Raw genomic sequence first — 27770 nt, 5'->3', positions numbered from 1 at the left:
AAGGCGGAGCCAGCGGCCGCCGAGGCTCCCGGCACCCGCGCGGCTCCGGGTCTGGAGCTGAGATCCCGGCTCGCCCAGGTAGGAACCGGCGCGGGCGATGGACCACGGACTCGGAGCCGTAGGGGCCCGGCAGGAGGGGAGGATGGGCTGAGACCCGCCTCTCAGGCACAGGCAGCCTCGCGGCCCAGGGAAGCCCCCCAGCTTGGTGAGAGCGGGGGTTGGGGGGCCTCAGTCCCCGCCCCTCCGTCCCTGGCCTCCTCTCCGCGCCTACCCCCTCCTCCATGCGCACCGCTCCTTTCCTGCCGGCCCGCATCCTCCGAGACAGCCCCCAGCTTCCCCCAGGTCCTGCCTCGCCTTCTCCCAGCCGCGCTCCTTGTGGTCCCACAGGTTCCTTCCCAAAGCGAGCCGGAGTCTGTGCTTGGGGGAGTGGGGGGCACAGCTCGAAGGAGCCAGAGGGTGAGTCTGGCGTAGGGGGGCGGGGCGGTGGCTGGAGGGCCGGGGACCATTCTTCTGCATCTTGGTGTCCGCGGGACTCGGGCGGGCGCTGTAGGGCTGGCTCCATGTTTGCGGAATGAATGAATCATTACTCTTCCTTATCCCCTTCTGAAGAAGGACTTTTTGAGATCCACGTGCTGCAAAACACGTTGGGGGGCCTGCCGAGATAGGGCTCCCCCCGCCGGCATAGTAGACACGACTCTCCTCTCTCCACCTCCTCTCTACGCTCTATTTTGGGGGCAGGATCGCTTCTGGTTGGGGCTTGGGAATGGTGGGGAAGGAGGGGCTTGTAGGCCCAGCCAGGTACTTGTTGACAGTCAGGAGACTTGAGAGAGGCCCCTTAGAAGGCCACAGAGGAGGGGGGCTCTGTGGAGGAGAGCACCCGCTGTCAGGCAGGGACCACTTCTCATCTGATACCTGCCTGGAAGGGCCAATGGAGTATAGATTCTGATCTACAATTTACTGAACGCCTCTCTCCACAGCCTCTGTTTCTTCATCAGGTAAATGGAAATATTAACGTCTGTTCCTCAGGGCTTTGAACAGATTAAGAAAAATGTCATATGAAATCACCAGGACAATGCTTGACACATTGGGAGGACTCAGCAAACTTGGTTTTCTTTCCTTCCTCTCTGAAAAAACTGAGTGGAGGATTTGTTCCCATCCCTTCTGTCCCCGAATTGGTCATGGACAGTCACAGTACACGCGTAATCACTGTTTGTTGAATGAATGAGCTTGCCAGAGTTTCAGATCCCACCCCATCCCCTCTTTTTCTCCCAGAATCCACAGGCAGAGATCTAAGCGGCACAGACATGCCGGTGCTGTCTGAGGACTCCGGTGAGTGTCTCCCGGGACCGGGCCTGCCACAGTCCTGAAGACAAGAGCCTGCCCAGCAACCCAGGGCAGCAAAGAAAGCAGCTGCCAGCAGTGTTGGCTCGGAGCCCTGGGAATGAGAGCCGGGGAACAAATGTGCCCCCGGCAGGGCTGACGTTCGGTTGGAGGGTCCGCTCGGGATCCCCGGGGCAGGAAGTAGCCACTGCATTGGCTCCACTGTGTTTTTCTCACTCCATCCTCAGGTTTGCATGAAACCCTGGCACTACTGACCTCTCAGCTGAGACCTGACTCCAACCACAAGGAAGAGATGGGCTTTCTGAGGGATGTTTTCAGCGAAAAAAGCCTCAGTTATTTAATGAAGGTAAAGTCCTTTCTGCCCCAGGAAGGTCTTTCCCTTATGCTGCCCTCTGAATGACCTGGTCTGCAGCCCCAGGCATCCTCACAGCTGTGAGTGGGCTGTGTGACATCCAGGGTACGTCTGGGCAACTGCCTTGGGAGGCCCCAGCCTGAGTTCGGCTATGTTTGCAGATCCACGAGAAGCTTCGCTATTACGAGAGGCAAAGTCCAACCCCCGTCCTGCACAGCGCTGTGGCCCTCGCCGAAGATGTAAGCCCCCAGTTTCTCCTTCTGGCCTCAGCCCCTCTCCCACCCCTAGCTCCTTCATCTGGCCTGTTTGCCATTGTTTAGCAAGGGAGCATCAGGGCTCAGGAGCCCCAAGGTGAAGAAAGTCTCCTCCCCTTCACCTCTTCCCTGGGCCTCCTAATAGGCAGGGAGAAACTGGTGAGCTTTGGATAGGGCCAGGGGCCATGGCGACATGGTGACACCCACTTACTGTGTGTTCCTGAGAAAGTCTGTTTTCCCAGCTGTGATGAGAGCAGTTCCCAAACAGTTGAGGGCTGGTGACAAGAACAGGTCAAACATGCACACTGCATATCTGTGCTTTGTGGAGGCCCAGTGTGAAGTCCTGGGTCCAGGGACTTGCAGCTTTGTTTTTTGTTGTTTTGGCTGCTCCTGTGTGGTTTGTGGGGTCCACCAGGGATTGAACCCTGGGCCTTGATTGCCGGGCCCCAGGCAGTGAAAATGCTGAGTCCTAGCCACTGAACGGCCAAGGAATTCCCAGGCTTCTTGTTTTTGTAAAGGAATCCTTCTTTATTTCTTGTGAGCCTGTCCTTTGTGTCACATGATTGAAAAAACTGTCCTAGTTGATTATTAAAGCCTGTTTCTGAATAAAATCACATCACCCCAGCAGATAGCCTAGTGAGGGATAGGGGCAGATTCCCTGCCTTTCTTGCCTGTGAGATGCCATTAAGAGCAGGTTAGGTTGCCAGGCTCCTAGGCTCAGCACTGCTTCTAATATTTGCTGTGTGACCTTAAACAAATCACTCAACCTCTCTGAGCCCCAATTTCCTCATCTGGAAAATATGGTGAGGGTAGAGACAATAGAGCTAGATAAGCCCAGGTTCAAGTCCTGGTGGTGCCACTCACTACCTTGGGGACCTTGGGCAGAATATTTAATCTCTCTCATTTACTTCTCACCAGTGAAATGGCCAAATAATAGTACCTGCTCCATCTAGTTTGTTGTGAGAGTTAATCCACGTGAGGCAAACAGCACCCAGGAAAGCCTTCATAAATTAGCTCCCATTAGGATTAGCCTACAGAGGCTTCTCATGCTCTCTGATCCCTGGAATGACTTCCCTGGGAGCCACAGTCCTGGGGTGACTGAGGGTCCAGTGCCCCCTGGTGCTGTAGTCGTGGCTGGGGGGCCCAGGGAGCAGGGTTTCCGCTTGGGTGACTCCCAGGAGGCTCGCAGCACCTGCAGCCATCTGTGGCCTTCTCTCTCCTTCCCCTGCAGGTGATGGAGGAGCTGCAGGCTGCCTCTGTGCACAGCGACGAGAGGGAGCTGCTCCAGCTGCTGTCCACCCCCCACCTCAGGGTAGTCACGCCACAGTCCCTGCCCACCCGTGCATCTGTGTCTCCCGGGGTGGGGATAGGAGGAGTGCTTGGCTGTGAAACTGAGGAAAGGAGATTTCGGAGTTAGGGTTCCTCAGCCTAAGTGTCTGGGGAGGTCATCTCTCTGGCATGAGATCCGGGACCCCAAACCACTGCCCCCTGGCCAGGTCCCTCAGACCCCCGTGTGCTTTGGAGGCTAGCCCTTCTGTTGTCTTGCTTTCATGACAGGCCATGCTCATGGTACACGACACAGTCGCCCAGAAGAATTTTGACCCCGTTCTCCCCCCTCTGCCTGATAACATCGACGAGGATTTTGATGAAGAATCAGTGAAGATTGTCCGCCTGGTGAAAAACAAGGAACCCTTGGTACGTGGCTCTCACCTCTCTTCCCCATGCTCTCCCTGTTTCCCACCCACCCACTGAAAAACCCAGGAAGGGACCCCCTACTGCAATCTTTGGAGTAAGTGATGGCAGCTTTGTCAGGGCTGCCGCTAGTCCTGTGACACCACTGTGTGCGGAGTACTCCTTTCTCTGGGTGGATTCAGCCTCCCTTTGCTGTGGCCAAGCTCCTTTGTGCAGTCAAGAACCTGCACAACTGTTCAGGGCAGCCCTGATCATCATGCTGTGAACCAGAGGCTGGGAAACTATGATCCAACAGCCAAACCCAACCCAGTCAGTGTTTGTAAATAAAATTTTATTGGTGCCTGGCCATCCAGTTCATTTACATGTCGTCTGGGGGCCCTGCCTTTACATGACAACGGCAGACTCAACGGAATCCGTGTTGCCTGCAAAGCATAACACATTTATACTTGATCCTTTCCAGAAAAAGTTGGCCAATCTCTATTCTGAGTTCTGAGGAAACCTAGGGTAGCAGCCATTCTTCTTTGCAGCTGACAGATTGTTATCATTTTGGTCCCGGTTCAGCATTGATTTACCGAGCTAAGGGACAGGTTTGTTTATTAGATGGAGGGAAGTAGCAGCAGTCCAGAGAATTGAGGGCGTGCCCTAGAGAATACCACAGCTGGCCTTCTTCACTGTCAACTTTCACCAAGTGACCTCAGATGAACCGCTTCTGCAAACTGCCCAGGGCTCTCCTCTGCTTTTGGTTCTTTACTTTCACAATGGGGGCAGTCATCCATCCACTCGGCAAACCCTCCTGTGTGCCAGGCACCATGTTAGGTGCGGGCAGTTCAGAGAGGATTAAGACTTAGTCCGTGGGGTTCCCTGGTGGCCCAGTGATTAAGACTCCATCCTTCCAATGCAGGGGCTGCGGGTTCAATCCCTGGCTGGGGAACTAAGAGCCCACGTGCTCCATGGCAAAGCCAAAAAAATTAACAGACTTAGTCGTCGCCCTCTGAGAGTTTATAGGAGGTGGTAACTGGGGTGTCCTGGAAGAGGTGATGCCCATGCCAAATTTTTTTTAGAAAAAGAACAGAATTTTTCCAGAGGGAAGAGGGAGAAGAAGGGCATTCCACCAGTAGAAATGCATGAGCAGAGCCATGGGAAGGTGAACAGCGTGGTAGATTCAGGGAACTGGCCAAGTTGGAGGTCAGGCGTGGCAGAGGTGAGACCAGATCATGAGGAGAGCGTAAAGCCTGGATTGTCACCCACAGTTGCTTGCCTGGACTCTGAAGGTAGTGGGGGGCCACTGAAGGATTTTAAGTAAGAAATGGTCAGATTTTCAGTTTGAAAGATCACCTTGGCTATGAAGTAGAAAGTCACCTGGAGGGCGAGACCGGAAGCAGGGGACTTATTTGCAGAGGACTTATTTGCCTCTGAACTATACATATGGTTCAGAGGCAGAGCTTGACCTTGGTTTGTGGGAAGAGGGAAGAGGAATCCAAGAAATACATCAGAAATAAAACTAATGTCACTTTGTGACTGCCCCAGTTTGGGCAGGAGTCTGGGGAGGCATCTTGGATATAAGGTGAGGGTGTCCAGCTGGGATGACAGGTGGGCAGTGGGACCATGATTCAAAAGGGGGAATAAAGAGAAACTTAGGATCCATTGAATTCAAGAGGCCTGGGTGCCCGCAAGTGGAGATGTCCAGGAGATAAAGGCTTAGGTGTGTAGAGATGTGGACTTGGTAGCTGCCAGCATCCAGAAGGGGTTACGATCCCACCTGAGAGGCTGAGACCACCTGGGTGAAGCGTGTATAGAAAGAGACAAGGAGAGGACACGGGCCAAGTGCTGGCCCTTTAATCAACATTTAAAAGACAGATATAGGAAGACTCAGCCAAGGAGACCAGTTGGTCACTGAGAAGTACGGTGAGAGGGGTGTCACCAGGGCCCAGGCTAAGAGAGCATTCCAGGGAAAGGGCGAATCAAGATCAGAGAGAGGAGACTGAGCGTGGCGATTGAGATGGCAGCTCGCGGGTCGCTGGTCCTTTTGCTGATGCACTGGAGGCTGGCAGGGAGTGAGTCAGAGCAGACGCGCGCTGCCTCTTTGAGAAGCTTGCTCCGAAGGAATGGAGACTGGCATCCACTGGATGGGGCTGCCACATTTTTAATGATGGGACAGGCTTGATAATATCTTTAGGACCAGGAGAAGGAGCCACTGGGGAGGGGGCGTTGAGAATGCAGGAGAGGGAGGGAGGGAGATGGAGGGACCAGCCTAGCCAGGAGGATCCCCTCGGCTGACTTGGGGAAGAGGAGGAGAGGATGGACAGAGATGCTTCCAAGTTTGATGGTCTGAGGGGCAAGAAGCCACAGGGTTCTTAGATGTTGGTCTCTCTTTCCAGCAACATTCATTTTAAGGACTTCAAATGAAGTTAATGATTAAGTGTGCCAGTGTGTTTGCACTTACAGCCAATAATTAGTGGTTAGCATGTATTGAACACTTGTGCTTAGTCGCTCAGTTGTGCCTGACTCTTTGCAACCCCATGGACTGTAGCCCACCAAGCACTTCTGTCCACTGGGATTCTCCAGGCAAGAATACTGGAGTGGGTTGCCATGCCCTGCTTCAGGGGATCTTCCTGACCCAGGATCGAACCCAGGTCTCCTGCCTTGCAGGCAGATTCTTTACCGTCTGAGCCACGAGGGAAGCCCATGAATACTGGAGTGGGTAGCCTACCCCTTCTCCAGGGGATTTTTCTCAGTCCAGGAATTGAACCGAAGTCTCCTGCATTGCAGGTGGATTTTTTTACCAGCTGAGCTACCAGGGAAGCCCATATTGAGCACCTACTTTGTACTAAGTGCCTGGACTGCATTATCTGATGTTAACCTTGCAACAACCCTGAGAGTCAAACGCTTTCCCATACCCCAGAGGAAACAGTTGCAGAGAAGATGAGAGGCTTCCTTGCTAAAAGAAGGCCGTTGTTCTTAGTAAATGACAGAGTGGATTCACACCCAGGGCCATCCAACTCCTGACTGCTGCCCTGCCCCGCCATAGCCCAGCCAGCCTGGTGCATGAGAGCTCTTTAAGTGCCCTTCTCATCCTAGACATCATCTCTGCCGTGTTTTGGGGGCCAAGTCCTGGTCCCAAAGCCCCGGCTGGGGCATAGTTGGTTCCCCTTGGCAACAACAGAAGGCCTGGCAACCCCGTGATTGGCTCAAGGCAGGTTGAGAATTTGCTGGCACGTATTCTCCTCATGATTAAATATCTTTGCAAGAGGCAAGGGCTGTGATGTGATAGAGAAAACACTGCACTTGGCATCCCAGAAAGCTGGGTGACCTTGAAGCTGCTTACCTTCTCTGTGCCCCTGTCGCTTACCTGTCACATGAGGCTGTGACAGCATTATAGTCGTGCTTTGTTTAAAGTGCTGTGCTATACTAATTTGAGATGTTGGTTTTATTTTGCCCTCAGCATGGCAAGGTGCCTGCTGGGCTGTCCCCCCTGGGGTGGCAGAGGGAGGAGCAGGGGTGGGGGGGGGAGGCTCTCTCCGGTCCAGAGAGTCAGAGTCTGAGGTTCGAGGCTGCTTCTTAGGGGCCTGCCTGCTCTGTCTCTGATGCAGGGGGCCACCATCCGGCGGGATGAGCACTCAGGGGCTGTTGTGGTGGCCAGGATCATGCGAGGGGGCGCAGCAGACCGGAGCGGTGAGTGGCGTCAGTGCCGGCCTGGCCACGGTGATGGCCATGGTCCCCCCAGCCTTCCTCCTTTGGTCATGGGTCTCCTTTCCTTCTCCCATTGGCTCACCTGTTTGGGATGTGCTTTACTTTCTGGGAGTGGGACTGAAATTCTCCTCTCCTTCCTAAGCCCAGTAGAAAATTTAGTTGTTTGAAAATAGGTCTGGCATGGAGTCCTTTGGGGGTGATCAGGAGGGCTTGTGCATTGGCTTAGCCTGGGGATTGTGGTAGTTGAGCTTGGTAGGTAAATCCTAACTGGGAAGCAAGACACCCTTTCCTGACACCCCAGCTGCCTTAGCCAGCCTCAGTTACCACGGGGAGGGTGTTCATGTCTCAGATTTGTTTGAGTAGAAAACAGGTTAAGAATTACTGTTGTGAAACAGACTCACAGATTTAGAGAACAAACTTATGGTTACCTGAGAGGATGGGCGGGATGGGGGATAGGAAGTTAGGGGTTGACATGTAAACACTGCTATATTTAAAATAGATAACCAATAAGGACCTCCTGTATATAGCACAGGAAACTCTGCTCAGTACTCTGTAATATCCTACAAGGGAAAAGAATTTGAAAAAGAATAGATACATGAACATATGTAACTGAACCACTTTGCTATACACCTGAACCTGACAACATTGTTAATCAACTATACTCCAATATAAAATAAAAAGTTAAAAGAAAAAGAATCTCTGGTGTGTGGAGGACTAAGTTGGGAGGCAGATCTCCTGGTGTAGGGGAGTGTTGCCCCCAAAAGTCTGGGGCCTACTGTGGTGGGAGCCCTAAGACCAGTGCCTCCCATTAACAAGCATGGAAATGGTCCAAGTGTCTTGTTAAAATGCAGATTCTGACTCAGCAGGTCTTGGGGGGTGCCCAGGACTTCTGCAGCCCTTCCTGCATCCTGGGTGATGCTGCTGCTTCTGGACCGGTGTCCATGTTGAGTGGCAAATAGGGCCCCATATGCAGAGTTGCTTGTCATTAAAGCAGAGGCCAACAGACGAGTGTGTCTAACACTCTTGACTCCATCTTCTCTCATGCCCTTCAGTTTTCATGTAAAATTGGAGAAGGCTGTCCTTGGAGTTATGTCTGTACACACAGGAAGGGGAAGAGTTAATGATATTTTTAAAGAAGCAGAGGTGACAGCAGAAAGAACATAGGCTTTCTATAGCCAAGTAACTGCGTCTGTGCACTGACTCCATTATTTCTTAGCAGTGTGGCCTTGGGCAAGCTGCATCGCTTTTCTGAATCTCAGCTGACTGTTTGTAAACTGGGGGGTTTCACCAGGTTGCTGTGAGGCTGTGATTCAGGGTGAGCCACCCAGCATACCTGGGGATAAGTTCATCCCAGTCCCATCCACTACCTTTAAGCCTTGACTCCCCTGCTTGGGTTCTGTAGGTGGGTGCCAGAGGTGCCCAAAACTTCACGCTCTGGGAACCTTGGCCCCCTTGCTGTGCTGACGGTCAGCCCCTGTGTCTCCTAGGGCTGGTCCACGTTGGAGACGAGCTCCGGGAAGTGAACGGGATCACAGTCCTGCACAAGCGGCCCGATGAGATTAGCCAGATTCTGGTCCGTGCCATGCGTGAGCTGGGGATGTGGTGGTTCTTCAGAGACACAGAGCTGGGTGCTTCCTGGAGCCAGGGCTGATCTAGCCCAGTCTCCCTGTTTTCATGGGGAGACTGCAGGCCTAGTGACCTTAACAGTGTGCCCTGCACTGGGGCGGGGGTGGGGGGTTGTCCAGACCACCTGCCTCTCAGACCCTGTCTTCAGCTTAGCTGTCCTCCCTACCCCCAGCCTTGTTTCCTGAGGACCCTTCTAGAAGACCCTCTTGAAAGGGTCCCCCCTTCCAAAGAGCTGAGGAATATGGAGTAAAAGGCTGTAGCACAGGAGAGCAAGGGCTTTGGGGTCAGCTGGTCCTGGGTTAGAATCTTGTCTCCATCATGTTACAGTTGTGCAACCTTGGTGGTGGTGGTGGTTTAGTTGCTAAGTTGTGTCTGACTCTTTTGTGACCCCATGGACTATAGCCCGCCAGGCTCTTCTGTCCATGGGATTTCCCAGGCAAGGATACTAGAGTGGGTTGCCATTTCCTTCTCCAGAGGATCTTCCCGATCCAGGGATCGAACCCAGGTCTCCTGCATTGGCAGGCAGATTCTTTACTAACTGAGCCACCAGGGGTGCCTTGTACAACCTTGATGGACAAGTCATCAAATCATCAAGTTTTGATTTCCTTTCCTGTACAATAGGGGTAGGGATGGTTTCTCAACCAAGACGTGGTTGTCGTTAGGATGTAAACATCCGGAAGAGGGCATTGCACTTCACAACTGTGAGGGGATTCTAGGGTAGCCAGTGCTGGGATGGAAACAACCTTCTCAGTCCATTCTGGGAATTCAAGTCGAAACTGAAATTATAAAAAGCCCCTGTCGTAGTTCTGACCTCTATAATCCTCAGGCATCCTCTCCCAACACGACACTGTTTGCTAACTTCTAATGGTTTGTGGGGGTAGAAATGGGATGAGATCTCAATGAGAAATGGGATCTCAAGTTTGGAGGCCCACTCTTTAAGGCAGACCCTTCAGTCTTTCTGCCCCCACTCCTTTTCCCCTGGTTCAGGGCACCAGCCTCCCATATTCCAGAGTGAGGCGGGATCAGGGACAGCATTGGGTGAGATGTGCTCCAGTGGGCCAACATGTGCTTCTCCATGGGTCCCCATGTGGGGTGCAGGACCTGTCTCTGGTAGAAGGGAGGGGGACCTGAGATTGGGGAAGATGGAGTGGCCTGAGACTGGGAAGGTGCAGGTCAACAGGGAAGTGCTGGTTGAGAACCAGCCCCAAATCAGGCAGGAAGCAGGAAAATGAAATTGAACGATGATGTGAAAATAACCCAAGAGAAAAGAAGGGCAGCGCTTGGGGGCACTAGAGGTCAGGAGGGAGAGGGAGAGCTGTATTTGTTGTATGCATTGTTCTCGAGTTCTCATTTAAAATCTTCTGGGGACTTTCCTGGTGCTCCAGTGCTTAGGACTCCACGCCTTCAATTCTCTGGGGCCCAGGTTCGATCCCTGGTCAGGGAACGAAGATATCTCAAGCTGCGTGGCGTGGCCAAAAAAGAGAAAAGTGTTCTGTCCCTTTGTCCCATAAAAATGCTTGAGTTAATTCAGCTGAGTGCCACCACAGAAGGGCGGGTCACAGGGGAGGCCGCATGTCCAACTTTGCTTCTGCATGTGAGTTTCCAGACTGGGAGGTAACATGTGATGTCCTGGAGGGTTAGACCTGGGAGATTATATGGTCATGTGCTGTCTCCTTTCAGGCGCAGTCCCAGGGATCCATCACCCTGAAAATCATCCCAGCCACCCAGGAGGAAGACCGCCTAAAGGACAGCAAGGTATGGGGGAGCCGAAGGCAGGGGAGTGAGCAAGGGGGGTGGTGGGGGTGGCGGGACTCCAGCCCTGTCTTTGAAACAGTCACTCGGGAAGAGATCATCCATCTGGTCCTCAGAGCAAGTGCTCGGTAGAGACCTGTAATTCAGTCACCTAGTGATTCATTTGTTTGTACCCCATCTCTTCTAAACAGGATTTGACGTAGCTTACTAATAAAAGACAAAATTCTTCTAATTGAAGTAGAAAAGCCAGGCCATGAAGAGGAGGAGAAGATAACAAATGTTCCGGCTTCAGGCCCAATTAAGTAACTGCCATTTGTTTAATTCCTGGTGGAGCCTACCTTTGGTGGGCAGCTTCTCTGTGCCAAGCACCCTGCCAGATGCTGGAGACCAGGATGATTAGTAGCTTAGAGGTTTCCTGGTTCAGTAGGGGAGGCTGGGAACCCAGTGTCTCCTTGTTATGTGATAAGTGCTTCAAGAAAATTCTGTGCCGAGTTCTCAGTTCAGTCGCTCAGCTGTGTTCGACTCTTTGTGACCCATGGACTGCAGCAGAGTTCTAGGCACTTTTTTTTTCCCCCCCTTCATTGTGTCTTGGTTGCTACATGTGGGCTTTCTCTGCAGTGAGCAGGGGCTACTCTGATTGTGTTTCACGAGCTTCTCATTGCAATGGCTTCTCTTGTTACAGAGCATAGGGCTCTAGGGCTCAGTAGTTGTGGCGCATGGGCTTAGCTGCTCCAAGGCATATGGGATCATTCCAGACCGGGGATCGAACCCGTGTCCCTGCATTGGCAGCTGGATTCTTAACCACTGGACCACCAGGGAAGTCCCTAGGCACTTTGGAAGGTGGCACATAATAGGAGGGTTGGCAGTGAGCCTAGAAGAAGAGGGAGAAGAGAAGGGCAGGCAGAAGGGTCTGCATAAGCGGGGGCTCACAGACATGGCAGAGAGGAGTGTGAGGTCCATGAGAAAGCGCATTGTGTGGGGCTCCAGGAGGAGAGTGGGGTGTGCTGGGGAGGTGGGTTAAGGCTCTGTCTGAATGGCCTTGAATGCTTTGTTCAGAATTTTGGCATAATCCCTGCTTAGAGTTCAGAAGCCCACCCCAATGCAAGGATTCGAGTGCAAATTGTTTATTTGGCAGTGACGAAGGAAACACCAGAACAGGGTTGGGGAAGGGAGGGCAGCCAGTGCAACAAAGGGTGTGTTCTCAGCAAGTTACCACCGCAGACAACCAGAGCTTAATCCTGCTTCAGAATTCGGCGTCCCGTGTAGACCATGCCTCCTCCATTCCTCCTAAGAGCTAGGAGACCTGTGGGGGGGGAATCTAGACACCAACTCTCACCAGGCTGTACCCCAGGGGTTAATTCCCAGCAGTTCCTTCCTCCTGGATTAGGGGAGAGCAGATCCCAGTGGCTGGAGGAAGTCGTTAGGCAGTCAGGGTGGGGTGCGCTGAAAAGGGAATACGGAAGGCACGCCACAGGCCAAGTAACAACCTCATAGGCAGTGAGAAGCTCCTAAAGGTATTTAGTTTTTTGGTGTTCTTTGCTTGTTTAGGTTCTGAGAGGGAAGCAATGGAAATCACATTTGTGTTTTACAAAGCTCCCTAGGGCAGTGAGTGGAGGAGGGTGGAGATGGGGTCCAGAGCAAGTGGTAGGAGTCTGTTGTAAAAGCCCAGGTGAGAGATTGTTAAGCCCTGAGCTGAAGTGGTGGTAGGGAGGATGGAAGAGGCATTACTCTGACTTCTCAGTAAACTTGGATCTAAACTTTCTGGCAGCCAAGGCAAAAAGGAGAACATAATGAATTACATACTTCTCATCAGAAGATGGAAGGAAGCATGCTGATTTTTCAAGAAAACTAATTTTCCGCCCCCACCTCCCAGGACCAGGAGCAGGAAAGATAGGGCATGAAAACACTTGGCATAGAGTAAGATGTCAATAAATATTTTGATGAATGGCAATTAATAGCAGACAATGTCTTTAATGGGTTTTTTTTTACGCAAATGAAGAAATCATTTTCATATGACAATTTCTTATTTGCACCTTCAGTTGAATCCCGGGGCACACATAATACCTGATGGAAGGTTGTTCTTCCTGGGACAAGCTGGTATGGTCTCCATGTTCAGCTTTTGCAGGTTCTAACGTGATATAGGGAGAGGATTTAGTTTTCCTGGAGGACAAAATGGGTAGCCTATCTCTTAGTCCATCTTTTTTGAATATTTTTCCTTTAGCTAGATGCTTGGTCAGGGCTGGCCTTCTTTTGAGTGCCTGGGAGCCTGGTGACATGTATGGCTAAATGAGGGTCCCTGTCCTCATAATATTAATATATGGCCAGAAAATTCGTACTATTGTCTAACTGAATATCCTTTGCTTGGCACCTAAAGGATTTGGATTTGTCTAAAGAAAACCTCTGGCTTTTCCCCCCCCATTTGCTGTTAAAGCAATTGGGCCATAATGATTTGGAAGTAGGAATAAATAAATCCATGCCACTGAATTATAGAAGAGAATGAAGAAATGGGACCAAATTCTGTTCCCATCCTGTTCTCTAGAGGGATGGCTTCTGGGTACAGAAGAGAGCTCGGGGTTGGCCAAGTATGTGACTGATGAGGCAGGACTGAACTGTCAAAGATGTGACTGTCAATTACCCACTGAAAAGTGATGATGAATTGGTAACAGTAGTTCATTGATATTTGTGTTCTTATCAAAACATCTAGACTACTTATTTAACAGATGGCTGCTGACATCATTAGGGGCAGTTAGCATATCAGAAATAACACTTGAGGTAGAAATTGTGCTTTCCTTTGCTTTTTTGCTCCCAGGACTAACGGTTGCTTTGTGTAGGCTGAGAGGCTATTGTAAGGACAGCAGGTCAGGTTCATAAGGAGATGTTTAGGTTGGAAATGAAAATCCATGAATCATTTTCTGATTCTTTCTTTTTTAAATAGCTTAGCAAGTTGATGTTTTTTTAAAGCATTTATTTATTTATTTGACTGCCCCGGGTCCCAACTGCAGCAATCAGGATCCTTCTTCCTCTCTGCGACCTCATGCAGGATCTTTAGTTGTGGCGGGTGAACTCTTAGTTGCAGCGTGGAGGATCTAGTTTCCCGACCAGGGATTGAACCTGGGCCCCTTGCATTTGGGAGGGCAGAGTCTTAAACACTGGACCACCAGGGAGGTCCCCATTTTTTTGATTCTTGATGGATTTCCCGAGTGGGATATTAAAAATGATTGAAGAACAGTAAGAAAATAGGTGTGGTGGGTTTCTGATTAGCCTTCTATTCTTGACACTGTTTGTTCTTCCTAATTGTGAACAGCCTCCTTCGGCCTTCCATATGGCATAGACACGTCAGTGCTTTCGGGCCGTCTCACCTAGCTCCTCCCCTGCAGGTGTTCATGCGGGCCCTCTTCCACTACAACCCTCGGGAAGACCGGGCCATTCCTTGCCAGGAGGCAGGCCTGCCCTTCCAGCGCAGGCAGGTCCTGGAGGTGGTGAGTCAGGATGATCCCACGTGGTGGCAGGCCAAGCGAGTGGGGGACACCAACCTTCGAGCTGGCCTCATCCCTTCCAAGCAGTTCCAGGAAAGGTGGGTCTGGGGCGTGTTGTAAGGGGGTGTGGTTCTAGAGTGGTCGGAGGCATAACAGAGCCCCAAATCTCTGCTAGCAAACCCCAGGGTGGGGGTGCCCACAGGGTGTCCTTCTCTAAGCAAAGTACCAATTGTGCTTGTGTTGGCTCTTCTCTTATCATCAGTAGTGATGGCTGTTTGAGATTTTAGTCAGTGTATATAAATCTGTACTATTAAATTAATGTATATTTTATAATGCCTACTTAGGGCAAGTTGAAAAATAAAAAATAAAAATACAGGAGAGGAGGGTAAGGAAAAGAAAATTACCCAGTCTCACCACTATCTAAACAGCATAATTTATTTCCTTGCTGTCCCTGTTATGTGAGTGGTGCATATAGAATTTGAGGTCTTGCGTTTTCTTTTTTTTGGTTTCTTTTTTTTTGCGTTTTCTTAACATTTTGACGTGAGCGTTTCCAACATTACTATAGAATAATAATATTTATTCTATACTATTAATTAATAGTGAAGAGTGTGAAAGTGAAAGTCGCTCAGTCCTATCCCACTCTTTGCGACCCCATGGACTATATAGCTTGCCAGGTTCCTCTGTCCATGGAATTCTCCAGTCCAGAATACTGGAGTGGGTAGCCGTTCCCTTCTCCAGGGGATCTTCCCAACCCAGGGATCAAACCCAGGTCTCCCACATTTCAGGTGGATTCTTTACCATCTGAGCCACTAAGGAAGCCCAATTAATCACAATATAATATTAATTAATGGTAATATAATATTTCATCAGGAGATGTACTATTTATTCACAGGCAGCAACTATGGTTTCTGCCCTGCAGGAGCTGACAGTTTAGCTGAAAAGTCACACATGGTTCAATGAACACTTTATATAAATGTAATGGGTGTGAGGGTGGAGGATACCAGGTCTTAGTAGGAGGACTGGCCCTAGTTTGGGCCAGCATGGAAGGCTTCATGGAAGAAAGGTCATACCAAATGACTTCTCTTCTTCCCTGTGGCTGTACTTTGAAGCTCTCTTCAATGTTTCACTGCTACAAGGCTGTAATAATTATCTTGCACATAGTCTGGTCCTCATATTTCAAATTGACTCCTTAGGCTAGATTTCCAAAAGTGTAAACCCTGGGTCAGAGGGTGTGGCATTTACGCCTGCAATGCCTCTCCTGAGATTTGTAGCCCTCTTCCATTTTAAGGGTGTGGAATGACGCTGTATCTACAAACCTCAGGGTTCATCCATTTCAGTGGCTCTCCTGGTGTGGTCCCCAGGCGTATTAGCATCCCCTAGGAATTTGTTAGAAAAGCCAGTCCCTGCCTGGGCCCTGCCCCAGACCTGCTGAATCATAGACCCCAGGGCCAGAGTCTGAGCTCTTGTTCTAACAGATATTCCAGGTGATTCTGAGGGGCTGGAGTTTGAAGACTGCTCCTCTGTTTCCTCAGGGCAGCCTCGGACCCATCTGCATCTTTGGCTTCACAGGTTGTGGGGGAAGGTGCTCTTGCTGCATTTAATTGTGGAAATCTAGACACCTCCAGGAGCCCTGGGTGTTTTCTCAGCTCAGAGATGAGGCCTTGAAAGCTGCTTCTCCACTGAAGGCCACATAAAGTGCCAGGCTGAGCTCTCCATTGGGTTGGGAAGAGGGTGGTTATAAGCGTTAAATTAGAGTAGCTTTTGTCCTTGGCTTCTCCCAAGAGTCGTTCTACTATGGAGAAGGGGCTTCCTTTCCTTGAGAATCAGCTTTGGGAAAGTAACAACCAACCACTGACCATGGACACTGGGCTGTGTCCCCTCTATATGTGAATGACCACCTTAGGCTGGGCAAGCTTCTCTCAGAGCAAGAAGCTTAGTTTTTCCCTCAAGAACCTGTGAGCACCCGTGTAAATGTCCCTCTTCACTGGAACTCAGTGTGAAGCCAGCAGGCCCTTGGAGTGCCAGGCTGTACCCCATTGTGGGATCCAGGCCTTGGTTTCCCTGAGTTTTCCAGAAGGTTCCCTCTGACTGGTTCTCTGGTCCAGCTCATTGGCCTGCCCATCCCCTTTTGTCCCCACAGGCGACTGAACTACCGGAGAGCCACAGGCACCCTGCCGAGTCCCCAGAGCCTCAAGAAGCCCCCCTGTGAGTAGTCTGGCAGGATGGCACTTCAGGGAAGCAGTTCAGAGAGGGGCTGTGGTTAGGACCCTAGGACCTGGGACGTCATGTGGGGAAGAAGCATGCACTGGGCTGGAGCGGGTATTCCTGTCTGAGCTCTCGGGCCTCCTGAGGGAGGAGGGGCTGAGGAGAGGGGTGAGGAGGAGAAATGGGGGTAGGTGGCGGGAGCTATTCCCTGGAGAGGAGCTACTATATTAGGGGCCCATAGAAAACACTGCAGGGCGTGGTGACGCCGCTTCCAGAATCGTGTGCAGGTGTGTGCTGTGCTGTGTCTGTGAGGTCTGTCTGTGAAGGCTCCACAGCTTTCCTTAGATCCCCAAGGGGCCCCCTGACCCTGACAACATAAGAACCACTGATGCTGGAAGGGGTTGGAAATGGCTGTGAGTGATCTCACGCCTCTGTGTTAGCAGCCAGATTTGGTAAATAAAAGTAAAGGACTTTTATTATGCCCAGTTAAATTCAAATTTCAGGTAAACAATGAATCGGTTTTTAATATAAGTATATCCCATGCAATGTTTGGGACATTCTCATGTAAACACTGCTACATTTAAAATGGATAACCAACAAGGACCTATTATATAGCACACGGAACTCTGCTTAACGGTATGTGGCAGCCTGGATGTGGTGGGGGAAGTTTGGGGGAGCATGGCTACATGTATTTGTATGGCTGAGTCCCTTCGCTGTTTACCTGAAACTACAACATTGTTAATCAGCTATACCCCAAAACAAAATAAAAACTTTAAAGCTTGGAAAAAGAAATAAAGTAGTTTGGGACACACTTATACTAAGGAATTATTTATTGTTTATCTGAAATTGACATTTAACTTAGTGTCTTGTATTTTACCTGGGAATTTTACTCTGTCCAGCTCTTACCTTTTACAAAACACTTACCTTCTTGCCTTGTAATCGTCACAACAGCTCTGGTTCATAGTGGAGTCAGGGTCATCTGTTTTCCCAAGATAGTTAAACAGAGGCTCATGAGGTCAAGGGAGTGGGGTTGGGAACAGGGTTCCAGAGCCCCCAGGTTAGAGCCCCTGGTGGTAAAGAAACGTCAGGGGATAGCCTCTCTAGCCAGGGGTCGAGAGTGGGGCTCGGAGCCAAGTTGAGGGCTTAGAACCACACCAGGTGACTGGACACAGCTGGCCTGCTGGCCCGCTCTGTGCTCTGCCGTCACCGGCATCTGCGTTCGCCCAGGCGAGTCTCGAACCCCAGAAAAGCGGGAGCAGGTCCCGGTCTGCCGCAGACACCCTTCAGCAAGCTGCTCTCTGGGCTGTGTGGCCGCCTTTCCAGACTTGCTCTCAAGTCGGAGGGGCTGCTGAGTATGTTGGCCCTGAGGCTGCTTATGCCAGTAATGAGCGGGCTTTCTTTGGGCCGCTAATGAGACACACACAGGAAGACTAATTAGAGCAAGTCTTGGTTTAATAATGCACCGCAGGTCAGATCACAGGTTTGTTGGAGGAGAGAAAGAGGGGACAGATGGAGGGCTCCTGAGGACCCGAGGCTGTGGCTGCCTCTTGGTGGCAGGGCCTCCCGGTTGCCCTCTGCTAACGCTGCTCCATCTGTCTTTTGTGCAAACCGCAGATGATGAGCCCTGTGACAAAGGTAGGCCTGGTATCTGTCCCCTGTGTGCATGGACAAGGTCCCTTTTCTGTAGACTGTCTGAACAAGCCCCTCCATCCCCTCCTCTTGGGGGGCTGTGCCCCTCAGGCACCTCTCCTGGCATCTCTCTCCCGGCTCTGCCAGCCAGACCGATCTGCTCCTTCAGGCATGCAGAGCTGGTGGGGACATGGGCCCAGCTTTCCCCGGACTCCAGCTGGGCTGGTCACGTGACCTGCCTGGGCAGCGGGCAGGAGACAGGAGGGCAGGGCGAGTGTATCCTCCTTATCCTCACAGGCCCTAACTCACTCAGAGGGGCTGGAACGGGGCCTGCTGACCCCGAACCCCTACCAGGTCTGGAAGGGCTGTTTGTGGCCTAAGCGTGGAGCACTGGGTGAAACAGAGGAATATGTTTACCTAGGGCTGACTGGGACATGACATTTGTCCCAAGCCCCTCTGAGGCTCCATCCCAGAGGGTCCTGCCTGGCCACTTGCAGCCGGGTACCTCTGGGCTGGGGCGTGTGTCCAGCCTGGCTCACCGGCCTCACTCTCTCTGTTTGATTCCCAGAGACCTGTGACTGTGAGGGGTATTTCAAAGGACATTACGTGGGTAAGTAATGGGGGCTCTCCTCTGCCCCTGCCTTAACACCCCTCCCCACCCATGCACCCCATCTAGCCCATCGTGGGCTCTTGGGCCAGGGAGAGGTGACTGAGACCCAGAAGCCCCTCACGAGCAGCTGAGTCTGTGGGACCCACATTTCCCTTCAGTCTCTGTCGGTCAGAGGCCAAGCTGAGCCTGCCCTGGCCCGGGGGTCCCCAGCCTGCCCCCAACTTTCATCCAGCCACTGGGAGCAGCACCCTGGACAAGGACCCCTACTTTAGTACCAATTTTATTATTACCATAACCCCAATTGTAGTTTATTCAGCATTTCTTCCACCCCCATACGGCAGTGGTGCCTTTTACCAGTCTCTGAAGTACCTTTGCTTCTTTTATTTTGGTAAATCTTTTCAAAGGCCTTTAGAGACAGGTGAAGGGTTTTTAACCTTTTCATTCAGGAGTAATTTCAAGCTTACTGAAAAGCTGTGAGACTTGTACAAAGAACTCCTATATACTCTACACCTCAGTTCACCAGACGTTAACACTTTGTCGTATTATCTCTATCATTCTCTTTTTCTGCATGTACACATTTTTAAGACTATTAAGTCTTTTTTTTTTAAAGGTGTTTATTTTTGGCTGCCCTGGGTCTTCATTGCTATACACAGGCTTTCTCTAGTTGCGGCAAGCAGAGGCTACTCTCTAGTTGTGGTGCGAGGGCTTTTCATTGCAGTGGCTTATCCTGTTGTGGAGCATAGGCTCTAGGTGCATGGGCTTCAGTAGTTGTGGTGCATGGGCTTAGTTGCCCCGAGGCATATAGGATCTTCCCGGACCAGGGACTGAACCCATGCCGCCTGCCTTGGCAGGCAGATTCTTAACCACTGCACCACCAAGGAAGTCCCGCATATACACATTTAATCCTCCACCCTGAGTCATGTGAGAGCTAGTTGCGGCCATCATGTCCATGTCCCTTCACCCCTAAATAGCTCAGCATGTGTTCTCTAAGGACAAGGACATTTTCTTATAATCCAGGGCTATTATCAAATTCTGGGAATTTCTTTTTTATTTTATTTTTTTTTTAAATTTATGCTGTTCATATCAACATTTTCCCCATTGTCCCAATAATGTCCTTTAGAGCATTTCCCCTGACCCAGGATCCAATCTAGGAGCACCCATTGCTTTTATAGATTTGTGTCTCTTTTCATGGATAGCGGAACTGAGGCTCAGAGGGGTGATGACTTGCCTGGGGTCAGTCACATGCCAAGTAAGATAGTAGCCTTGAACCCTAATTTTGGATGCCGAGTGGTCCCCCTTTCATCATATTACTGTGCACCCTGCAGCAGGAGGTGGCTGGGAGAGGCCAGTGAGTCTCAGTTGCACCTCCAGGTCTGACCAGGTAGAGAAAGTCTATAGGGAGATGCTGGGACAAATGCCACGGTGTCCCCCTGCCCTTCTCTCCAAGCTGGTCTTCGGAGGAGCTTCCGGCTGGGCCGCAGAGAGAGACTGGGAAGCCCACAGGAAGGAAAGACATCTGCAGTGGCCGAGTCTCCGGAGCTGCCGACTTACGAGGAGGTGACCAGGTACCAGCACCAGCCTGGCGAGCGGCCCCGCCTGGTGGTTCTGATCGGTAGGTGACATCTCCAGAGAATGGGCGGGTTTCCTCCCTGGAGGGGAAGGGAGGGAGCCCAGCTGGAACCTGGCAGCCTTTCTCTTGTTTCTCAGGGTCTCTGGGAGCCCGACTACACCAGCTGAAACAGAAGGTGGTGGCAGAGAACCCTCAGCATTTTGGTGTTGCTATTCCACGTAAGCGGGTCCGAGTGTGTGTGTTTGTGTGTATGTGCATGCACGCAAATGTGTGTGCACACGAAGATTTCTTGGGGCCTTGACTTCAGCAGCAGTGACTTTTATGCTGGGTTTTGAAAAGTAGGAGTTTTCCAGGCAGAGAAGAATGAGTTCTCTGTATCAAGAGAACAAATGCAAAGGTTTGAAGGTGTGACCCAGAGGAGCAGTGTGAGGGAGTGAGGAGCTTCGTGTGGCTGATTGGTGGGGTATGAAGCTGAATGGGAGGCTGGATTGATCGAGAGGGTCTCATATACTCATCTAAAGTGTTTGGAATGTAATCAGTGAGTGAATAAAAGTATTAACCCAAGGACATGGTCACAAGTGACCCTAGCAGCTTTGCCAGAGGTTGGACAAAGAGGTCACACATTAAAGTGCAGAGCATCCCCTGGGTGCCTGCCCTCTGAGACCCCTTCTTTTCTCTCAGAATGCTCTGGAAAAAGCTGTGTACAGCTCTGAGTGTGTTCCTTGTTCTATGGGGAATCTGATTTTCCCCAGAGGTGTGCACCTTGATTCTATTGTGGAAATCAGAGGGAAAACACTCTGTGCTTTAAAATTGTGTAAGAGCCAGCTGTGCAGAAACATCCAGTCCATAAGGGGACTGTCTTTCATGTCTCCTTTCCTCTCAAAATGAGAAACAATTGAATAAAGAATTAAAAGCATACAGCAGGGTCATCTGAGTTTTTGCCTCTTTGGTTCTCAAAAAGAAAAACAATTAGGAGGGACTTCCCTGATGCTCCAGTGGCTAAGACTTTGAGCTCCAGATGCATGGGGCTGGGTTCGATCCCTGGTCAGGGAACTAGATCCCACATGCTGCAACAGAATTCTCATGCTGAAGTGAAGACAGAAGATCCTGTGTGTCACAGCTAAGACCTGGTGCAGCCAAATAAATAAATTAAAATATTTTTTAAAAGAGGAGCAATTGGGAAATAAAAACTTAGAGGACTAGGAATTCCTTTAGCAATTCTTTAAAACCCGCAGCATCAGTGAGGCAGTTTTGCTGAGTGGTTAGGGGCATACACTTGGCCTGAGACAGAGTGTGTTCAGCCTGGCTTTGCTCCCTGCCAGCCTTGGGACCTCAGAACGGGGCTTAACCTCTGCACCTCTCAGCTTCCTCACCTGCAAAACTGGGGCCTCCTTTTGCCTACATCACAGAGCTGTGCAAATCAATGGCCTACCTGCACACAGGGACCCTGGGTAAAGGGAAGTGGGTGTCTGTACACAAATCATCGATGAACCTCTGAAAGGAACAAGAGCACAACCTCGCTGTGACGTGACATCTCTGCCCAGTGGTCCTTCTCTCTTCCACAGATACCACCAGGCCCCGGAAGAGCCATGAGAAGGAAGGAGTAGAGTATCACTTTGTCTCTAAGCAAACATTTGAAGCTGACTTGCATCACAACAAGTATGTCATCTTGATGGGCCAGTGGGGCCTCCGTGCAGCTGTGTGTCTCTTCATCTGGCCAATCTTCCACTTGACCTCTTGGGAAGGCTTCCTGGAAAAAGCAGAGGAAGTGGGACCGGGGCGGGCGGGGGTAGTAATCCTGGTGGGCCATTGATAGCTCAATTGGTAAAGAATCCACCTGCAATGCAGGAGACCCTGGTTTGATTCCTGGGTCAGGAAGATCCGCTGGAGAAGGGATAGGCCACCCACTCCAGTATTCTTGGGATTCCCTTGTGGCTCAGCTGGTAAAGAATCTGCCTGCAATGTGGGAGACCTGGGTTCAATCCCTGGGTTGGGAAGATCCCCTGGAGAAGGGAAAGGCTCCCCACTCCAGTATTCTGACCTGGAGAATCCCATGGACTGTATAGTCCACAGGATCGCAAAGAGTCGGACACGACTAGGCGACTTTCACTTCACATTTACCGTCGGTGTGAATTCAAGCGTGCTCGGGAACTGAAAGCCATTTTTTCCCCTGTGTTGGTTGGTGTTCTAGGTTCCTGGAGCATGGTGAATATAAGGAAAACCTGTACGGAACCAGCCTGGAAGCCATTCGGGTTGTGATGGCCAAAAACAAAGTTTGTTTGGTGGACGTGGAGCCAGATGTGAGTGCCTGGGGCCAGTTAGGAATTTCCCATTAATGGAATTTGTAAACTAGGGGGCTATACATTTTACAGAACATTCAACCTCAGTGCAGGGGCTTTTTATTCCAGAGCAGTGAGTGTTAACATCTCTTTGAGTCTCCTTGGAACTTCCCTAGTGATCCAGTGGTTAAGACTCTGTGCTTCCACTGCAGGGCGTGCAGGTTTGATCCCTGATTGGGGAGCTAAGATCCTGCGTGCCACGTGGTGTGACCAAAGCAACTAAAACCCCAGACATCTCCTTGGGTATCCCTTTGACTAATGAAAGTTTTTGTACCCCAAAATTTGCACCTCTATGCAGAAACTCCCTTAATTGGAGGGACCCTCTTGGTGGCCCACAGACCTGGGATAGACTGCATGCAGTAAATCATGCAGCAGATGATGGCACCAACTGGTCCATTAGATGTGACAGTCAGGGTTGTTGTTTAGTTGTGAAGTCATGTCCGGCTCTTTGTGACCCCGTGGATTGTAGTCTGCCAGGCTCTTCTGGACAGTCAGTTAGATATAAATGTACCAGTGAAGCTGGGCCACCCCCTTCCCAACTAGAACAAGTGAAGTCAGTGGCTTCAAGGGCCACTGAGGGAGGCAGTCAGGAGAGCAATTTGAAAGGGAAAAAGGGCAGACTTGACCTTGTGAAGTGTTTCAGAAACATTTCCAGTCCCGCCCTCCCCACAGGGGCTTAACCATCTTTTTCACCTTGTCTTTGAGAAAAACTTCTAAGCTTTGAACTCAGTCTGGGCATTTTTTCCCCCCTGTGTGGAAACAGAGTTCTGATTTTATCACATAAACTGTAGGTTTTATTTTACAGAGCTAGACTTGAAACAGATTCCCCAAAGCACCTTATGTCCAGAAAGGAAAATCCTCACTAATTTGGACTTTCTGGGAGTTGGTAGTTGAAATTAAAAGTCTGAATTTAAAAATTTTTTGAGAAGTGATTTTATGATTTGGGTGGGGGGATGCAAACTGTATATATAGCAGTTTAATACCAGTGTGTCCAAATAGAGGCCCTCACATCATAAATAAAATGAGCTAATTAACAGGACAATTTGCATATGGAAAACCTTTTAAAATATTTACAGTTTACTTCAAGGGATCTCTTAGTCTCTTCATTTGCTTAACAGACTTTTTCTTCTTTGAATATCATGAGGAGGCCTGTGTGATAGCACAAATTTTGCATTAGTCCAAATTGATGACCTCTGACTAGATACACACATTGAATCCTGCTGGTTCTTACTTCAGGAGTAGGCAGGCAAAGAAGGGAGTATGAAGGCTAATTAGAGCTTTGGGGAGGGTGGGCAGAGCTAAGAGAGATGGCAGCTTTCGGAACTGAGGCTTTGGAATCTCTGTTCTCAGCGAGTGAGCCTCCAGCACCCAGCTGAGCCCAGTGTCATAGTGAAGAGTGGGAAAATGAGCAGGTGGTCTGCGTGGTTGAAATCAACTGTCATATGACCATATAGTCAGGACCTTTGCCATTGGGGTGATGTGATGAAGCACACCGTTATTGAGCATGCGAGAAATACATTTCACAATAAAATACTCTCGAAGTATATGACATTCCTGAACTTTCTTTTTCAGGCACTGCAACAACTGAGGACCTCAGAGTTTAAACCCTATGTTATATTTGTAAAGCCTGCAGTTCAGGAAAAAAGGAAGACGCCACCCATGTCTCCAGCTTGTGAGGATGCAGCAGCCCCACTTGTAAGTTTTCAAGTTGATCGTTTCATCTCCCAAGGCCTAAAAGGGCCTGTTTCAGCTGCATGTGGGCAGACGTACCTCCTGCATGAGACCATCTTTCCATTTTTGCCTGTTGCCCGGACTCAGATGTCATGTGATGATTGGAAGGCTTAAGCTGGGGCAGCTGGAAGCACCACCTGATTCACACAGGGGTGGCTTAACCGGGGTTTCCCACCCTCCACCCCTTCACATGAGCATCCTCTCAGAAAATAAAGGACTGACCTCTTTCAGGCACCTGATCTGAGTGTGGCAAACCACAATAATTTGTTGAACTCCTAAGTCAAACCCGCATAATTTTTAATTGAAACACCAACTTCAGGTCCAGCAAGCTTATCCAAGATGGAGGCAAGGGGCAGCAGGGGGAGTCTTCCCTACGTGCTGCTCAGGGCTGAGGCTCTCTTGCTGAAGCCGCAGGTGGTTGAGTTCCACCTTTACAGGTCAGGAAAAGGGTTCAAGGGATTGACGGCTGCAAAACAAATGTTACACGTTTTACTCCATTACAGATTTACTTGAGTTCTTTCAAGAGACAGATATTTATTAGGAAGGTAGAGGGATTTAGGGGCCAAAAAAAAAAGAGTCCCTTCTATAATTTCTCGAATAGATACATGCTTCCAGGATGAACCGTGAGGGTGCCCGGGGGAGAGGAAACTCCAGAAGTGGTGGACAGGTCTATGGGATGTGTGTGTGTAAGGGGGTGGGAGAAGCAGAATGTTAGATCCAAGGGCAGCAGTGGCATGCTGCAGGGTGCTTTTGAGTAGGAGAGGAGCCCTGCAAGATACCATAAAGAATTGGGAAGCTTGGCCCAATTTATCTATTGGGTTGGCAAAAAAGTTCGTTTGGGTTTTTCTGTAAGATGTAATGGAAAAATCTGAACGAACTTTGGGCCAACTCAATAGTTTTTTTTCTGCATCCTAGGGGGTTAGAAGTAAGAAGAAGAAATTGTCTAAGCCTTTCTGTAGGTCTCTAATATCTTTGCGGTAGCTGGCAAAAACTGTTTCCTAGCCCTTTAGAACATATTTTCTGAAAGTATGGACACTGTCACTAAAGAAGGAATCTGGTTTTGATTGGTGACAGAAGAGGAGGAGGCAATATTCTGGAATGTCCTTTTAGGGGGAGACAGCTCACCCCCTTCCATGACAGAATAGAAACACTGAGCCCTAGAAGCAGAGGAGTAAAGGCAACAGAGGGTTGGAAAGAGATAGAAAGGGAGGTGGGTGAATGCCGGTGATAAATTTCACTTTGCAGTTTTACTTAAGATGGATCCTGTCACTTTCCTGTCTTCCAAAACCCAAGTTCATTGTCAGTGAACTACCTGCTTGGAATTTTACTTACTAGAGGTATTTCCGAATGAAGATGCAGACACTTGCATAGGTTGGGTGAAGGAGGGCTCATTGGCTGTCTATGCCTTAGTGTTAGCTGTCGGAAAAGCAATCTGATAGAAGTCAGGTATCCTAAGGAAATGGGGCATTGGGTCAGGGTTGTCCCAGACTTTCTTAAATAACTCTCCTTTGTCTACTGTGCAAGTGTTTGGCTCTGGTTTGAGGAAATGAAAAGAAGAACTGAGTTCTACAGGGTGAATTAAGGTATCCTCTGAGGGCATTCAAATTACTTCTTTTCCTTTTTACCCTCATTGATTCCAGAAATGCTTGCTTGGCTTTTGTATAGTGAATACTATTTATGGTTCTTTCCTGTAATTGTTTTAACTAAATTGCCATGCACCTTAATTGTACTATTTTGGAAATACCTTCGGACAGGAAGTGTGATAGTGACATATATATACTCACAGATATAGACTCAGCATCTACCCAAAGCACTTCATATCAGCTAACAGGTCCTCAGTAGATATCTTTTGAATGACTGAACAGTGTTTACGGCTACAATACATGAACTTTTCTTGGACGTTGGATAGGCTAGCATCACTACGCCCTGTTCTTGTGTACTCAATTGGTTATTCAAGGGCCATATTCGTCCACTTATCGCTTAAAATTTAGAGGTTGCAACACTGCCTAAGACAAAGGTTGTAGGTCCATTACTTGTCAGGGGAATAACAACCCACTTGTTCCTTAACTACCCCTTTTCCTTGCAGGATGAGGAGCAGCAAGAGATGGCCGCCTCTGCCTCCTTCATAGACCAGCATTATGGGCACCTGGTGGATGCTGTACTGGTTAAGGAGGACCTCCAGAGTGCGTACAGCCAGCTCAGAGCGCTCTTAGAGAGGCTGAACAAGGACACTCACTGGGTACCTATTAGTTGGGTCAGGTGACTGTATCCTAGAACATCCAGATTGGAGGGGACCTGGAAGACCACCTGGCCCAGCCTACCCCATGCTACCATTAAGGAATCTCAAGTGAGAGGGGCAGAAATTTCCATAAACTCCATCCTCAAGAAGAGTCTCTGTGGGAAGTCTTGTTTGTCATTGGTTTTTGTCCATTGCTTTTCACTGCACTCCTTTGGAGCAGAAAACACAAGTCAAAAGGGGGTATATATCACAGTATAACACATGTCATTCATTAAAGTATCACAGGCAAGTTGACCCTGATTCTCTGTACCAAAGTTGAGTAGCCACTGTCTTTAGGCGGGGGAGGTAGTGGTGAATGTATGCAGTACCAGTTTGCAGAGGTAATTTAAGCTTTATAAACACTGACACTTCATTTATCGGGCTTTGTCTGAAGTTGAGTTGTTTTACCCAGGAGGACTTAACATGCAACTGAAGTTCGCCTGTCTTCAGGCAGTAAAATGTTGATCTTTTGAAAGTTTTTGAAAGTTTTTGTTTGCCTTGCAATGGAAAATGTGGTTCTCTGCCTTCTTGAATAGTGAGCATTCACAAACTTTTTTGACAGACTAAGATATGCTTCCCTGTCACCATGAGTTATTGTACTATTCTATGATACGGTGGTGTTTTCAGGGACTCTTGTGGAATGTAAGGCTGCTTGTGCCTTTTCTATATATCCTCAGACTCCAAAAATTTACCCTTGCTTGCTTTGATTTATTCTGTTCTGTCACTTGTCTCTCGTTACTGACAGTTGCCCTGGTTCTCACCTGTCCCTTCCTTCAGATTATAGGAGCTCCTGACATGCTAGGTCATGGAAAAACAGATGATCCCCACACCTCCAGCCCCCACCCCCATCAAATCTATGTCTAAACCACAATAAATCAGTCCTGACCATCAAAATCTAAGTATATAGACTCTGAGTATGGGCCTGATGGGTTGTCTCTGAGCAAAAGTGTTTTATATCACAACAGATTTGTGATACATCTTAGCTTCAGAGAATTTTCTTTTTAATAGCCAATGTATATAAACCTTTATTTTGTGCCAGGAGTCTACGCTAAGGCCTTTACCTTTGTAGGTAATGCACCAAGCCTATGATGTAGTATTCTTTTTCTTTTTGGCCACACAGCATTGCTTGTGGGATCTTAGTTCCCCAACCAGGGATTGAACCAGTACCATTGGCAGTGAGAGTCCTAACCACTGGACTGCCAGGGAATTCCTTGATGTAGGATTC

The 27770-nt window shown here is 49.6% G+C and overlaps 1 protein-coding gene across 3 annotated transcripts; it reads left to right on the top strand.

The window, feature by feature from the left end:
* Window positions 1–27432, top strand: MPP3 (MAGUK p55 scaffold protein 3). Of its 3 annotated transcripts, none has more exons than XM_043904759.1 (20): window positions 1–78; window positions 388–456; window positions 1273–1329; window positions 1569–1687; window positions 1855–1932; window positions 3179–3259; window positions 3505–3642; window positions 7230–7311; window positions 8817–8902; window positions 10636–10710; window positions 14085–14281; window positions 16324–16388; window positions 18003–18023; window positions 18586–18627; window positions 20075–20239; window positions 20335–20415; window positions 21763–21856; window positions 22389–22497; window positions 24109–24231; window positions 26354–27432. In XM_043904759.1, the coding sequence occupies exons 3-20, from the start codon at window positions 1305–1307 to the stop codon at window positions 26528–26530; spliced, it is 1758 nt and encodes a 585-aa protein (XP_043760694.1). In that variant the 5' UTR covers window positions 1–78; window positions 388–456; window positions 1273–1304; the 3' UTR covers window positions 26531–27432. The 3 variants fall into 3 exon arrangements, with proteins under 3 accessions (XP_043760694.1, XP_043760696.1, XP_043760695.1); XM_043904760.1 differs by having other exon boundaries at window positions 74–205; XM_043904761.1 differs by lacking the exons at window positions 7230–7311; window positions 8817–8902 and having other exon boundaries at window positions 4–78.
* The last annotated feature ends 338 nt before the right edge of the window (window positions 27433–27770 follow it).

The sequence above is a fragment of the Cervus elaphus genome, chromosome 5, assembly GCF_910594005.1.
Source record: "Cervus elaphus chromosome 5, mCerEla1.1, whole genome shotgun sequence".
Taxonomy (NCBI): domain Eukaryota; kingdom Metazoa; phylum Chordata; class Mammalia; order Artiodactyla; family Cervidae; genus Cervus; species Cervus elaphus.
This window is presented reverse-complemented; position numbering and strand designations above follow the sequence as displayed.